Source organism: Capricornis sumatraensis, chromosome 5 (assembly GCF_032405125.1).
Source record: "Capricornis sumatraensis isolate serow.1 chromosome 5, serow.2, whole genome shotgun sequence".
Classification (NCBI taxonomy): Eukaryota; Metazoa; Chordata; class Mammalia; order Artiodactyla; family Bovidae; genus Capricornis; species Capricornis sumatraensis.
Window position 1 is genome coordinate 24,325,485 of NC_091073.1, and position 16,968 is coordinate 24,342,452.

Here is a 16,968-nt window from a genome sequence, read left to right on the forward strand (position 1 = left end):
GAGTACCAAAGTGATAGCATTCCACTATCAGGATTGACAGAACATCAGTAGTAATTCCAAAGAAATCAGGCAATAGAGAGTCAATTTCCTCAGACTTTGAGTAAAACTGTTAGTAAACACTAAAATATCCCACTGGATATGCATCATAGATCAGATTTACTGAGAAAGGAGTGATGCTGGATAGACACAAACAACTAAATTGGAACAGTTCACTCGAAGATCTTTGATCCTTTCACAATTTCCATGAACTTCAGTGCTTCCAGGAACCCACCTTTTTCCTAGATATGCTCTTCTTTTAAAATACAGAACTGAATTCTTCACGCTTCGAATCGACAGTGCTTAGGCAGGAAGTCTACTGCTTTTGGTCAATTTCAGTTTTTTCTGTAGTTAGACTCTTTTCAAGGGATCAGACATATTTTTGGAGAAGACTCTTGAGAGTCCCTTGGACTGCAAGGAGGTCAAAGCAGTCAGTCCTAGAGGAAATCAGTCCTGAATATTCATTGGAAGGACTGATGCTGAAGCTGAAACTTCAATACTTTGGCCTCCTGATGCGAAGAGCTGACTCGCTGGAAAAGACCCTGATGCTGGGAAAGATTGAAGGCAGGAGGAGAAGAGGATGACAGAGGATGAGATGGTTGGATGGCATCACTGACTCCATGAACATGAGTTTGAGCAAGCTCCAGGAGTTGGTGATGGACAGGGAAGCCTGGTGTGCTGGAGTCCATGGGGTCACAAAGAGTCGGACATGACAGTGACTGAACTGAACTGAAACATTTTCATGCGAGTCACAAGATATTTTTAAAGTTTCCTTTTTCTTTTTTTTTTTTTCTAAAAATAAGATTGACTGTTAAGTAGTTTACTGAAGCACTCATGCATATAATTAGCAGATCAGGGTAAAAGAGAGAATAGATGAGAGTCATTCTGAAAGCTTACAGGCTATATTAAAAACAAATGATTATCTTGGTGATTCACTACGAGTAACAATTTAAAATGTGAGCAAACACTTACATGCTACAAGTCAGGAGAAACATTTTTAAGTGATCTTTATTTTTACGTTTTAATGACTCACTATGGATCTTCTACATTATCATCATATCACCTCAGAATGGCAGGTGCATTTACATTTTTCCTGCTATTTATGGCACCTATGTTATTTAACTTACGGAGAGTACATCACGTGAAATGCCGGGCTGGATGAAGCACAAGCTGGAATCAAGACGGCCAGGAGAAATATCAACAATCTCAGATATGCAGATGATACCACTCTAATGGTAGAAAGTGAAAAGGAACTAAAGAGCCTCTTGATGAGGGTGAAAAGAAGAGAGTGAAAAAGCTGGCTTGGAAACTCAACATTCAAAAAACTAACATCATGGCCTCTGGTCCCATCACTCCATGGCAAATAGAAGGGGAAAATGTGGAAGCAGTGATAGATTTTATTTTCTTGGGCTCCAAAATCACTGCAGACAGTGATTGCAGCCATGATATGAAAAGACACATGCTCTTTGGAAGGAAAGCTATGACAAACCTAGACAGCATATTCAAAAGCAGAGACATCACTTTGCCAACAAAGATCTGTATAGTCAAAGCTACGGTTTTTCTAGTAGTCATGTACAACTATTAGAGTTGGGCCATAAAGAAGGCTGAGTGCCGAAGAATTAATGCTTTTGAACAGTGGTGCTGGATAAGACTCTTGAGAGTCCCTTGGACAACAAGGATATCAAACCAGTCAATCCTAAAGGAAATCAGTCCTGAATATTCACTGGAAGTACTAATGCTGAAGATCCAATACTTTGCCCACATGATGCAAAGAGCTGACTCTTTGGAAAAGACGGATACTGGGAACGATTGAAGGCTACAAGAGAAGGGAGTGGCACAGGATGAGATGGTTAGATAGCATCACTGACTCAATGAACTTGAGCAAAGTCTGGGAGATAGTGGAGGACAGAGGAGCCTGGTGTGCTGCAGTTGATGGGGTTGCAGAGTCGGATACACTGACTTAGTGACCGAACAACAAAAATATTATTTGATACAGAGAATAAAAAAGCAATTACTCTTACCGAAGCTTTTCAAGGCATACTAAACTTAATATTGTTCTAAATGCATACAATAACCTTAAATTTAGAAATGCACATATACAAAATTCTTATATCCAGAGCTTCAACATAACGGAGTCTTATAATGGGGGCTCCTATTACTAGACTTTGATATAACAGTAATTATTAGATAAGGTAAAAAAAAAGTCAGGGTTTTTGGAAACCTCATTTTGGGGACAGATTTAAGAGATTCCATAAGTGTGTCACCACGATACCCCATAATGGTTTATATATGTGAGATGATTCTATTAGTTTATGTTCTCTTCTGAACTATATAATAAAACTGGAGGAGTTCTATTCCAACGGCAGAAGTTATTGCAGCAAGGTTGGAGGGTAACTACCATGTACCTCTCTCCTAGTAGTTTAATTCATCTTTCTCAAGTCACCTCCATGAACGGAGGAAGATCACTGTCCAATGTGTGCAAATACTGGTACAAACAATATTTTGTGACATTCATGACATCCTCAAGTGACATCCGTGATTCAGGCTGACCCATAGGAAACATCTCATTCCATAATAAAATGACAGATACATTAAAAGAATGAAGAAATATTGCTTAAAGCTGACTATATTATGATGTAGAACCAGAGTTCACTACATACTTAGGTCAAAACCACTCTTTACAAACTTTTGGCAACTCATTAACACAGTATCTTAGCTTCTTTTTTTTGATATACTTTTTGTTTCCTTGGAAAACAAAAGTTTCCTAACTCTACGTACCTTTTTCTGGTTTTGTTTGTTCGGGCCAGTCTCAACTTAATGATGAATAAACAAGAGATGCTCAAGTTTTCACAAATTATGGCTTTCAATCTTTCTCCTCTGCCACTGAATGTACCTTAGGCACATCATGAATCTTGCCAGTTCAGTTCTTAAAAGTCTGTCTAGTTCAAAACTTTATTCTCAAATTATATTCACATCTTCTCTACTCCTCCCCACTCTCTGTACCCAGACTTGCTGGGGATTGTCAAGCCTACTCAGCCTCAGAGGAGGTCTCTGGCACCATTTGCCTACATGTAAGGATCCCTGGTGGCTCAGTTGGTAAAGAATCTGCCTGCAATGCGGGGGACCTGGGTTCAATCCCTGGGTTAGCAACATCCCTTGGAGGAGGGCATGGCAACCCACTCCAGTATTCTTGCCTGGAGAATCTCATGGACAGAGGAGCCTGGCGGGTTGCAGTCCATATGGTCACAAAGAGTTAGACAGGACGGAATGACTAAGCACTGCACAGCAAGGCTTCCCTGTCACCAGCTTTGGGACTTGGTTGCCAACTTCTGGACAATGAGAGAAGTGCCACTGAATGTCCTGTCATATGTAAATGATAGACATACAGTGTGGTGGTGCCCCTGCTGTTCAGTGTAGAACTCACTTCGGTAAACTTTCATTTCCCTCCACCCTGAAACAGGTGTGTTTCAACCCCAAAGATAACGAATGTACAACAGTGAGGAAAAACTGGACTACCGTGGCTGTTGCACCTGGACGTCTCCACCAGCCTGCCATTCTGGTCATAGCACGCCATCGCCTGGTAGCGATATCCTTGACCACATTCCTTGGTATCTCCTTGGGCCTTCATTCCCAGCAACACTTCCACCTTCCCCTCGGGCAAAATGCAGTCGGACCAGTTTCCCACAGGCTGTGCGTTATACTTGTCACAGGGACAGTACTGCGTCTCAATCAGGGGGTACAGATGAGAATTTTTACATTTTTCCTTCTTCTTACTTTTTCCTGTGGAGAAAATTAAGTTGGAAAATACCGTTATTAATACCAAGCATCCGTTTTTTTCCTTTCCTATCTTCCTTTATTTTTAACTGTATTCAACTGTAGCCTATAAATAAATGCCACTTTCTCCCTTCGCAGTGCTTTTTATGTAGGTTTTTGTTATATTGGGTTCTTTGCATAGTGAAAATTTTCTTTTTGTTCTCAATTAAAAATAGCCCATTTTGAATAAGGCACTAACTGTTGTGCTGGATTTTACACTCCTCGAAAGGATTAAAATCCTCTCAGATGATCACGTGCTTTCATTGATTGGGGAGTCTGAGGTAACTGCATAAATATCTCCTTTATAATCTGTGCAAAAATATGACATGAAGAGAGAGACAGTCACTGCACAGGTCCACATAGTAACTAACTTTCTGTTAAGTCCAAATAGATGGTATAGTTATATAAGGGGTTATAATTCAGAAAATGAGACTTTCACATTTACTTTTCTGATTGTGATTTCACATCTTTCAATAGTTCTGAAGAACAATCATTTTGACATACTTGATGATTAATGTAGGGAATAATGATAGTAAAAATGAAAATGTTTAATATTAAATAAAAATATCAGAAATAGTTTGTGTGTAAACCTAAATAAATTCCCTTGTAAGATAAAAACTTAAGTATAATAGTAATATGTGCCTGAATAAAACCATTATTTTAATTAGATTACATATATTTATGTCATATATATTAATTATATTGCACATAACTAGTTACATATGTCATATATATTTTTAACTTTCATAAGCTGCCTTATACAGTTTTCAAAAGTCTTCATTATGACAGCTGGTCTATTTTACCGCTTCATATTCTGAATACTCTACTAGCATGAATATTTTTAGGTTTCTTCGGCCATTGAGTATTTTTGAATGCATCAGAGTTTAGTTCAGCATGACGGCTCCTGTTTCTGCTCATTATGCTTTTTGCCACTGTGACTACCTTTTAAAAATAAAGCTTTCAGATACAGAATTAATGTCGTATTTTTCTTCTAGATGATGAAGGATAATCTGAGGTTGTGACAAGGAGGATGACTTTAAGAAAATCAAGTCACAACCTCTCCCTGGGTTCCTAAAAAACTTTTCTAAGCACCTCACAGTCTATTGGTAATTCAACAAAGGTACATGTTTAAAACAAAAAGTAATCTAGCGCAGATCATTTAGGCAGACAGAGTTCAATTTTCAAGGCTACTTTTTCTACTAAAAGTACACAATGCATCTGTCACGCCACCTTATGTTAAAATACAGCTCTGACTCCACTACCACATTAAGTGTTACGACGGAGAGAATAAGGCATATCCGTGCATTTTCCAAATACACTGTCAGAACTATCTTGTTCTGACTTTTTATTATGTTTTTCTGCCTTGGCAAGTGTTGGCTTTGGCATCCCAATTATTCTTACCAACGATAGCACGCTTTCTGGTCCTAACTGCGCCGCAGTCTCCATTGCATGAAGAAAACCTGGACCAGCTGGTGAGCTGACAGTCATCTTGGCAAGGCATCTGGCAGGCTTGGGTGAGGGCTGGCACAGGGCCTGCATACCGGAGGCATTCATGGATGCCAGCCTGGCCTCCATCTTGCTTTCGACAAGTAATGGCTAAAGGAAAAGCAAAGGGCTATTTATCATGAATCTGAATGTCTGTAATTACCCTTAATCAGGAATTAACCTAACATTGTTTTACTTAGGTGGAGAAATCCTCTTCTGACTTTTTATTTGCAGCAGAAATCTGGTAGCAGTGTTTCTATTAATCACAGTGGTCATTAAATTGATCCTATAGCATTTTAAAAATACCAGATATCTGTCAGACACAACAGAAGCAAACACACGCACACAGCAGGTTTTATTAGATGTTATTAAGGATTTTAGGGCTTCCCTGGTGGTTCAGATGGTAAAGAATCTGCCTGCAATGCGGGAGGCCTGGGTTCTATCCCTGGGTCAGGAAGATCTCCTGGAGAAGGGTATCCATTCCAAGATTTTTGCCTGGAGAATTTCAAGGACAAAGGAACCTGGCGGGCTATAGTCCATGGGACTGCAAAGAGTTGGACATAATTGAGCAACTAATACTTTCACTTTCAAAGATATTAAGTCACATGTGGATTATATTTAGAAATGAATTATTTAAAAGAGAAAACAGACAGGCTCTGCTGCGCATGGAAATTTCCAGGCAAGAATACTGGAGTGGGTTGCCATTTCCTACTCCAGGGGATAGTCCCGAGCCAGGGATCCAACCGATGTCTCCTGCATTAGCAGGCAGATTCTTTACCACTGTGCCACCTGGGAAGCCCCTAGAAAGGTCTTAGTGGCAGTAAAATCTTTGGAAGGTTTGGGTTGGGGAGAATGCTTATGAAACTTGTCACAGAGCTCCATTTGCATAAAAGAAGCATGTTTCTTTTTAAAATTACATTGAAAGCTTCTTGTGATGGCTTTGAAGTGATTAATGATTAATGGGAGAGGGCAGTTTCAAAGTCCTTCCCTACTTCCCTCTGTGTACAAGTTCTTCACATGCACAAATAACAACCATGAGCTTAAAATGAAGACAAGGGTGGGATGAATTGAGGTAGTAGCACTGAAATATATATATTACCACATGTAAAACAGATAGTTAATGGGAAGTTGCTGTATAACACAGGGAGCTCAACCTGGTGCTCTGTGGCAGCCTAGAGGGGTGGGATGGAGTGGGAGGGGGGAAGGAGGTTCAAGAGGGAGGGAACACACATATACATACTTATGGCTGATTCATGTTGGTATACAGCAGAAACCAACACAACAGTGTAAAGCAATTATCCTCCAATTAAAAAAATTAAGACAAAACTTTTAGCAATCAATCTATCACATCGTAGTTGACATTTCCAATAATTACATATGGAGTCTCAAAAAAGGGTGAAAAAATTTTGGTTTATATATTTTAGTTTTCCCAAGATATTGTTCGACTGAATTTTTAAAAACAAGGCATTGTTTTTTTTTTTACCTATTGATCATAGATGCAAAATTGCTTTAAGGTAAAATGTCTTAAAGAAAAAGAGCAAGTGATATCTAAGTCCTCTTTCCTCCCGCAGCCATTTCCCCCCTACTGGTTTTCAAAAGAATTCGTTTTTTATTGAGGAAGCAGAAGAAACATTTAGACCTTGGTCCTAAAGTTAAGTCTTCATTGAACCAGCTTAAATGGCCCAGTCAGACTGATTTATGTGGGCCTGTCAGGTTTTTGGTCTAGGCCGACTCTGCGGCTGGTCTCTGCTCTGCTCAGAATTCTATCTTCATGAAATGAAGGTGAAGGAGCCTGACATTTTGATCCTAAATTACCATTAGGGCACACAGGGCCCCAGGTTAAACAGGACCTTCTGGATCTGTATGCTAAAACTAAACTACCCTGTAGTACAGGAGTGTGTGATGAGGTGTGTAAAAAGATTTAACAGTTTTATCCAAAGAAGACTTTCTCTGTGTACGGTGAACACAACTTGTTGGTACTGCTGTAGGAAAAGTTACATTAATTGGGCAAATGCAGGTGAAAACACTTATTTCTTAGCTCTAGATCTCTCTTTATTTGATATGCACAACACTGGAAGAGCCAATCTGTATGAAATGAACAGAGGTCCGTGAATTTTAAAGATATGAAAACCTGGTTGAGGGGAGAGGGGTAGACTTTAGGAAGCTGATGTGGCAGGAAAAAACATTGAGTGCTCCAAGAGACTCTCACCTCTCGGAAGAAGAGTTGTCCGGTGGACTGTAGTCATCAGACCAGTGCCAGGTAGAGGCTCTCACATCAAGCTGCAGCTGATCACCTCGATAGTTTTGGGAACATGTGCACGCCCTTGCTAAAGTCCAACATTCTGATTTAACTGGTTGAGGGCAGGGTCCCAGGCATTAATATCATTTTTAAAGCTCCCTGGTGATTCAAACATGTATCAGGGAAATGAGACCACTGCTCTAGTAGGCAGTGTATTTCCAGGGGCATCAGATACTCCTGGAATGCTATTCGAGTTGAAGATTTCTGGGTTCAGTCCAAAGCTCCTGGATGAGAGCTCTGTGTGTGGGGTCACGGAATATGCATTTATTTTCAGGTTGCTCGGATAGTCCTCATGCCCATTCAAGCTTAAGGCCTACAAGCCTGAGTATTCAAGTCACTAGGATATGTTTGCCTGAGACTTGTGACTAAAACTGAAGGTCCTCTGGTGCCCAATTTCCCAAAGCTTGGCACTGTGCCAAGCTTTGGGAAACAAAGGCTGAGCACATGGGAATGAGCTAAGGGGAACTTAAACTTGGAGTACAGGAGTAGACCAAAACGAGCACCCAGGTAGGTGGGAAGACTGTTACCTGTGAATTGGTATAGGAGGAATCTACAAAATACAGTATATCGATAAGCTCATGCCATTTTGCAATTCTCTCTACACCTCCTTGAACACTTTATACAAAGGAAGTTCTGACGGTTTGTGGCCAAAGTTGCCCCAAGGATGCTTAAGAGGAAGGACTGATAAAGAGGAAAATATTAGATCTTTACTCATCAGGATATGTAGCAACCTCAAAAATGATTATTTTGGAAAATAAGAAATTTAACCATAGAGTTCTAAGCTGTGAATAGAGTCACACTGTTTCTAACTAAAAGAAAAAATAATCTACAAAACTAAATTTATATTCTTAGAAAAAAGATGAGTTTTATCTAAGCATCCAATTTTGCTCTCTGAAATACAGACTTGTATAAATCTTTTAAACTAAATGCAATTGCCTTGGGTTCTCCATTAAGGTTTTCTAAGGTTCTCTCTTATAAATTTCATTTCACAATTGTTCCAACCATCATCACATTAAGGGACATGAAAAACCAAAATAAAGTAAAATTACTGTCAATACAATTCTAGAAACTAATTTCTTCTGTGCAAATCTATACCATTTATATAAATCTAGAGTCTATATTCCTGTAGTACGCAAAATCTCAAAAAGTATTTCAAGTAGCTCAAAAGAAAAAAATGTGTAAAATTCCCATATTTGTTCTCAGAAACCCACTCAGCACTTCACTCCCTTTATCTGAGAGTTTAGCAGTGTATTTTGAATGGATTACTTATGCAATGTTATCCAAACAAGCAGCAACAGTACCATTTGTACAATATATTGAAACTTATCGTACATCTCAACTTGTTTCTATTCTGACTTGGAGGAAATACAACAATTCAAACAGGAATGTAATCTGAAATGAACTTCCTGCTATTAGGGTGAAGAAAATATAAATGTTTGGAAAGGGAACCATCTGAATTCTCAACTTTATAAATCTTAGAAATCATCTTTAAGACACTGAAAATAGGGTGGTTTTAACTGCAGAAAAGATGTGTCATCCCAAGCATGGTTTCCTAGCACATGAGAAAGCTACATATACACAGACAATTGTGTTTACGTGCAGGGTGTGTATCTTGTGTATAATGATTACCCAAGTTTTCCTTTGGGCTGAGGCCTTGTTAGGAAGATGGCCCAAACCCATGTTGCCCTATGGATAAATTACCATGAAAATGGGCATGAAAGCTTCTTAGTGAGGTCAGCATATGTAAAAACAATTAATTTAAAGCAAAATTCCTTCTTTATGCTGATTATATCAATCTGATTTACAATGTTAGCTTATTTATATGAAGCACAGAAGTTATTTAAGTGTCATGGATGGGCAGCTTCTAGGAGGCTGAAAGCCTAGAAGATATCCATGTGACTACCTGGGGGGTTACTTGTAAATTAAGCAAGGCAAGCTCAGCCCAACAATACTGAGGAAATGTTGGAAAGGTAAGTAAGAAAGTCAGTTTCTTCAACAAGTAAATGCTCTGAAGAAAGGAGCTCAAATTGTTATATTAAAGATGACTGAAGAAATATTCTAACCAAATGCAATGTGGAGACATTCATGAATCCAAATTGGAACAAACTGATTGTATACAGACAATATTGAGACAATGGGGGACAGTTAAATGTGGTATGAATATTAGACGTGGTATGAATTACACTTAATTTTGTTTAGTGTTATAATAATACTTTTGTAATGTTTAAAAAACTAGATTTATATCTAAACTGGGAGTTGTTTTAAAATACTCCAGCATATCTTTACCTGTGTGAGGAGCAGCTGATGACCAAGAGTGACAACATGTTACAATCTGTTCAAATTATGTCAGTGATGACTACACTGCTAGTATTCATTACATCAGTCTCTATATTTTTGTGCATCTTTGAAACATCCCATACATTTAAATAAAAAGATTAATAAGTGGAATCAGTAGAGCCAATTCAGAGTGTTTCCATGTAAGTTGAATTTTGAGTTATGTTTTAAAGTGGAGAATAATAAAGGTTTCTGAAATGAAAGGGAATAGATAACATTGGTTTGAGCTAAAAGGACATGGGTATCTAATTATGCATCTATGAGTATGTAAATGGAAGGCTACTGATGCAGCTCTGAAATAAATCTAATAGAATTCAGAATGGAGTTGCTCATCTTCATTTTTTTGAAGAGGAATGAAATGCCCTTACTATTCAAGATGCACCAAAAGAAGGTATTCTATTGGTCTGTGGATTACCCTTCAGCATGTAAGGCCAAGTTGTCATTTCGTTTGAATAATCAGAGAGAAATAAATGACTAGATTGAAAATTTGTACACAGAAGTTCATTACAGGAAACAGAATAAGATCAATGCCCGAGTGGCGTGAAAGCTGTTAGCTTCTATGTAACGAAGAGTTCAAGGAGCTCTGAGGCCTTATTTATTAAATTGAGCCATATTAACATGGCTTTTCCCACAGCAACCATGTCTGGATAGCCCTGCAGACAGAATATGATGGGCTGACTGAGCAATTAGAGGAGTGAAGTTTTTTTCCTGTGGTATTACAAAAGAAAAAAAAAATACAATAGTGAAAATGGATCATGTAGAAATAAAAGAGAAAAAGCTTAATGTGAGTGGAAGCTAGTTACCAAGAGACCTAATTGTGCTTAGAAAAAAGACCAAACCTATAAATAATGCAAGAGGGCTCCAGTTGTTTACTATGTGGATTTAATGATCTTGGTCTTTCTCTGTGTGAAAGAGATTTTTCACAGACAAGTCTGCCAAATTACACTTCCTAATTACAATTTGTGACTGGAACTCTGGCCGAATGGAAAGAAATGCACCTTTTTTTTAAAAAATTATTGATCCTAAATAGTTACCAGTGATCTCTAGTCTCACTGATGCTCTTAATACATGCAAAAGTCCTTGTGTAGAGACTTACTAGGAAATAATAATCAGCTCCCCGTGGAGCAGCACAGACCAAGGTCAGTTGGATCCTTGACTGGGAGCTGGGAAGGGTTAATTGACTGCATCACAACCAACAGGGCACTGAGGAACCATCACAAAGACACCCCCGTGTCAAGCGAATTCTATCAGCTATTTAAAAAACAGCAAATGCTACTCATTATTTTATGACAGAGCTCTGAGAGATCTAAAACCAAACCAAAATCCCCAAATCAACTAGAATGCTGATATTCATAGCAAACTAGAGGAAGTAATTTAAAAGCAGAAATAATTCTAGAAGTTTTAAATAACAACTTACATCAGTGAAGAGTATGAAGATATTGTATAGTAATTAGTATTAATAGTATATAAAATAGTATATATTAATAGTATATAAAATAGTATATATTAATAGTTATATTAATATAATTAATATTAAATAGCATGGGCTTCCCTAGTAGCTCAGATGGTAAAGCTTCTGCCTGCAATGCAAGAGACCCAGGTTCAATCCGTGAGTCGGGAAGATCCCCTGGAGAAGGAAATGGCAACCCCCTCCAGTATTCTTGCCTGGAGGACAGAGGAGCCTGGCAGGCTACAGTCCATGGAGTCGTAAAGAGTCGGACACAACTGAGCAACTCACACATACACATACACACACAATATTATATATTAGCCCAAAGAAGAGTATAAAAACCGTGTCTGCACAAAATTTCTTTACATCAAACTCCTTGGGTCTTTTCTACTTATTTCTCTTTCTACACTATTATTTTCATTCCTATTATAAAACAGTCTCTGAAAATTAATAGATTAATGTGAGTTTCTGAGATAAATTGGCCCGGATCTTCTGGGCCTAAACCCCAACAATGCCTCTAAGGTATAATCTTTTAGAAATGAACTGAAAGAGAGATACCAAGGGTGTCAATACGGTTTAAGCCACTATTTGCTCACAAAAAATAACAGCATGAATTATAGTTAAATACTTACATCTCACCTTCTACAAATTCATTTAGATTTAAATTTGTTGGGAGGAAAATTAGAACCTTCCTTTTTATTCCTAGACTTTCCTTTTATAACCTTTTTAACCAATATGTGATACAGGGTAAGGACTCCCAGGGCCATGTGAGGCATACAATTGAAGTTTTTTTTCTTTTCTGTGGTCTGGACTTGAGAATACATCTGAATTAGGCTGGCTTCCATGTAAAGGCTGATGTCAGATCTTAGTGATGGAGCAACATCATAGTGGACATTCCCTGGCATGCAAGGATACAGAGTGTATGGGAGATCAGGCAGGGCTGACCCTGGGGATTATTAACTCTAGTTCCACCTAAATTACAGAAAATACACTTGGCAGGAGGTAGCATCAAGATCAACACAGAGATTGAGAAAGAATACATTTGAATTTATGAAATCCAAGGATCTAATCTATGATATTTTTGGGTCATATTCCTGATATATATATGTCATAAGGTAATAACACTGTTAAAATATATATATTAGTAGTGATTGACATTACCCCCTTAGGACAGTTATAGAGGAAAAAATAAATAAAATGTCCCAAACTGTCATTAATATGAGCCACCTCTTTTATTTTGAATGGAAATGTAATGATGACTCTAGCGACAGCTAGTAGGGCCATGTTTCAATGACATAGTCACTGACCAATTGATCATTTAGCCCTCTAAATGCCATCTAAACTGTAGAAATGTGAGCAGAGAGGAGACAGTAGAGGTTACAGTTCTATTAAAAGTTTATACCAAGTGACTTGAATAGCACAAAGCAAATATAACCTGTATACATACACTTAAAAATTAAATAGACTGTAGATGTAATTTTGTTATTTGCATTTCTTTTATTGACAAAAAATAAGAAATATACCTATTTCAAAAGCCTTCTAAAATTTCCCTGTGAGATTTAAGAATGATTTAAAGTTGCAAAACCCTGTTAATTCCTTCTTTAAAATACCTTTTTCTCCTCTCTCTTTTTAGTGCTTATATCACTAGATAAGGGATTCCCTGGTGGCTCAGCAGTGAAGAATCTGTCTGCAATGTGGGAGATGGAGGTTTGATCCATGAGTCAGGAAGATCCCCTAGAGAAGGAAATGGCAACCCACTCCAGTATCCTTGTTGGGAAATTCCATGGACAGAGGAGCCTGGTGGGTTACAGTCCATGGGGTCACGAAAGAAAGAGTCGGACGTGATTTAGTGGCTAAACAACCACCACTACTGCTAGATGAAATTTTCTCAAAGCACCATTCTCAAAATCCAAAGCCTCGCTGAAGTTCCTTATGACTCCAAACTCCCTATTGTGTTCTAATGTAAAGCATTTCCATAGAGAGTACTTTCACATAGGTTTGAAATACACAGAATATAGACTTGGTCATGACTGCGTTTACCTGACTGGAGTAGAATCTTCCGATCTTCTTACACCTGTGTTATTCTAACTCATTTGCAGGGAAGGCTGATTCTCATTGCTTTGCTTTACAAGGAGTGCCAGCACTGGGATGATAAGCAGCTATTGTTGGTGACTCATTAAAGAGACTCTGGGAACACAACTGCTCTCCAGCTCCTTTGCAACGCGCATCACCGTAGCTGAGAGTTCCTACAGCTGGAACTATGCTGATAACAGGATTAAGAGTAAAACTGAAGAGTAAAGTTATCTGTCTATAATGGCCATGCTGTGCTAAGTCCCTTCAGTCATGTCTAACTCTTTGCAAACACTATGGACAGTAGTCTGCCAGGCTCCTCTGTCCATGGGATTCTCCAGGCAAGAATACTGGAGTGGGTTGCCATTTCCTTCTCCAGGGGATGTTCCCCATATTGGGATCAAACCCTCATCTCTTAAGTCTCCTGCACTGGGTAATGATTTTTGTTGTTGTTAGCAGGTGGCTAATGGTAGGTACAGGTGACTTAATATGAGGACGACGAGGGCAGCTTGCTAGAAGCTGGTAAAAGAATTAAGAGTTATATTTTTTCTACTAATAGGAAAGGCTCAAGTCATTTTAGAAAAAATGAATGGTGACTTTCTAAGTGTTCTTCTGAGTGATGTGTAGTATATGAGACACACACATTATTTCCTTTCTGTTCATACTTAGTAAATTAAACCTTCTTTTGGTGTATACAACATTTTTATTTAACTGAAGAAATTTAAATTAGCACTTCAAAATGTAGTTCACATCAGAATGAAGGACAGGATAAATCCTGTTCTTCTTTTTGGGTCTTGAAATGTAGTGTTTTACAATTAGTTTAGATCAAAACCTAAATTTGATCTGAGATTTCATAAGATTTTTAGTTAGAAGATTCACACACAGTATTTAACTCTCTTTAAAAAACAATCCCCTATGCTATACACACTGAAAATATTACAGCTAAAAACTATATGATTTTCTTTGACTTAGGTCCATCTCTGCTGCTACTGTCTGCTACCATGTCCTAAAGTTATTTTCTTCTATTACATGTTGAAAATCCATTTATTTTTACCCATTTTGACTACAGTGGATTCAGTCTGAGCTCTTCAATGTTGCATTGCTACAACAATGCCCTGGCTGGCATCCAGACTCACGTGTCTTATCTTTCTAACTTACTCTGTACACGCTGACAGATAAAACACTGCTTTCATCAGGTCCTTGCTTGCACCACTTATCGAACAAGGTCTAAAATACTGATCCTGACATTTATGGCCCTCTACAAAATTACCCCGGGCTCCAGCTCACATCTTCAGAGCTGTAATCTATCCACTTTTCTGTGAACACATTTAATTTTTTGTGTTTTCCTTACCTCCGATGCTTAAATAATACACTTGCTCTCATTTTCTATTCTTTTCTCCTTTCTGTTTAATCTAATATTATGGTACAAGTCAAGTCCTGGCTCATCCTTTAGATCTTTCTTAAGCTCTTTATGTTCAAATGACTACTTTTGCAATGGATTGGTTTCCGTCTTTATCTCCTCTTTATTAGGCGATGTTACCAGTGATCTCATTTCCCTAAACAATTAAGCTCCCTGGGCTGAACATCTTCATCCCTTCTTAACACTCATGACTCTTTCTACACAGTCTTCTGAATGCAGAGTCACAAGAGTGACTGGAATTAGAAAGTCTGAAGTATTAGAGGGGAAGGAGGAATAGCTTCTCCACAGTCTTTGCTCACTGATAATAATTTTCACTACATCACCTTACAATTTAGTAAGATACTAATATGTTCTAATTTTAATTATTCAAAATAGCACAATTTTTCATTTTAAAAAGTCTCTGGATAAGGGCAAAGATGAAAATAAAACAAGAGTCTGACAGGCCAATTCGGCAGAGTGCTGAAAACAGCCATGACCATCAACAAAAGGATTCTTTGCCTTTCTACCAATAATACAAGATATTTCTACACTCCTAACTCTCTCCATTTCATGCTTCTGTAGGAATATAGGCTCTGAGGAAAAATAAAATCTTTATCAAGGCAACAAAGAAAAAGCTTATCTTCATATAGAATTTAAAGGGGTTCTTTGAGTATATTTATGCAGACATTACTTATTATAATGAACAGTCAACTATGAAGAGGAATAAGCAGAGGTTTTCAGATTCGGAAATGAAAAGATCATCGGTAATCACCAAAAGAAATGTTTTATACAGACTGTGTCAATAAAAAACTAAAGAACCATGTTAATACTGTTGCTTTTATGCCTACAACGATCTATGCACACATTCATTAGGCCATGATCTAACAGGAAGGGGGAAGGAATTTGCATTTAATGAAGATTTACTATGTGCAAGGGCTTTCCATGTGGCTCAGATGGTAAAAAATCCGCCTGCAATGTGGGAGACCTGGGTTGGATCCCTGGGATGCGGATAGCCCCTGGAGAAGGGAAAGGCCACCCACTCCAGCATTCTGGCCTGGAGAATTCCATGGACTGTATAGTCCATGGGGTCGCAAAGAGTCAGACATGACTGAATGACTTTCACTTTCACTGTGTGCAAAGCACTGTAAGGATCATTACTTTCTCAGCCTCAGAGAGAGGAAATGAATAAACCAAGGTTGTGCAGTCAAGTAAAAGTGTTCAAAACTAAAGCTGTTTTCACCCTGTGCAGTTTTCACATCTTAAATTCCCTCAGTGCCTACAAAAGTATAGTTTTCACCTGTTTTACCTAAATTCAGGTCACACTTTGATAGCAGGATATTATCTGTGCATAGATTGTAGGATACGAAAAAATCGTTAACAGATCATTTGGTCCAGCCCTCTTTTCTTTTTTTCCCCATCTAAATAAACTGAGACCTAGAAAGGCAAAGGGATGAATAAAACTCACACTGTGTGAGTGAAAGAACTGGGACTAAAATTTAGGTTTCTTGATTCCTAAACGCATGCCTGTTTTCATTATTAACTCTATGCAGGGTCCAGACTGTATGCAAATGTATGCTTGATTCAAGGAGGAATTAGTAGGGCATGACAAGAAATCCTTATATCACTCAATTTCTCATGAATGGTTTGAAATGGAGAGAGACTTTCAACTCTAAATACCTAAGTCTCTGAAACTGTGAAGAGAGAGAGTTATTTTTTAGTCAATGCTGATGGTAGAGGATACAGAATGAAAAATGAGCATTAAAACAAAATCCTGAAAATCACTAAATAGTTAATGTTAATTGTAAACTAAATGTTTCAAATGAAGATTTCTAAAATGACTTTCAAAATAGAAAATTTTTACCAAAAATGATGCTTTTTTTTTTCAAATTTTAAAAAGCAACCTTTACTCTGTAAAGAAAAGGGGTCCCAGATGAAATCAGCAAAAACTGGAATCCAATTTTGTATGTTCACACTTTTGCAATATCATCAAGTATGTAACTACAAATGAGCGTGCCAAATATGTTTTTATGAATTAAAGAAAGGTGGCTGTGTATTCAATTACATATTCAAAATACATTTTAA

At 37.9% G+C, this 16,968-nt stretch overlaps 1 protein-coding gene across 1 annotated transcript in view; it reads right to left on the reverse strand.

Annotated features, from left to right (window-relative positions):
* Positions 1-16,968, reverse strand: part of THSD7A (thrombospondin type 1 domain containing 7A) — a 473,410-nt gene that overhangs the window by 54,521 nt on the left and 401,921 nt on the right. The window contains exons 12-13 of the mRNA XM_068973061.1: positions 5,251-5,445; positions 3,553-3,816 (exon numbers count right to left, since the gene is read on the reverse strand). Of these exons, the coding sequence (XP_068829162.1) occupies positions 3,553-3,816; positions 5,251-5,445 (459 nt within the window). The remainder of the gene's footprint in view (positions 1-3,552; positions 3,817-5,250; positions 5,446-16,968) is intronic.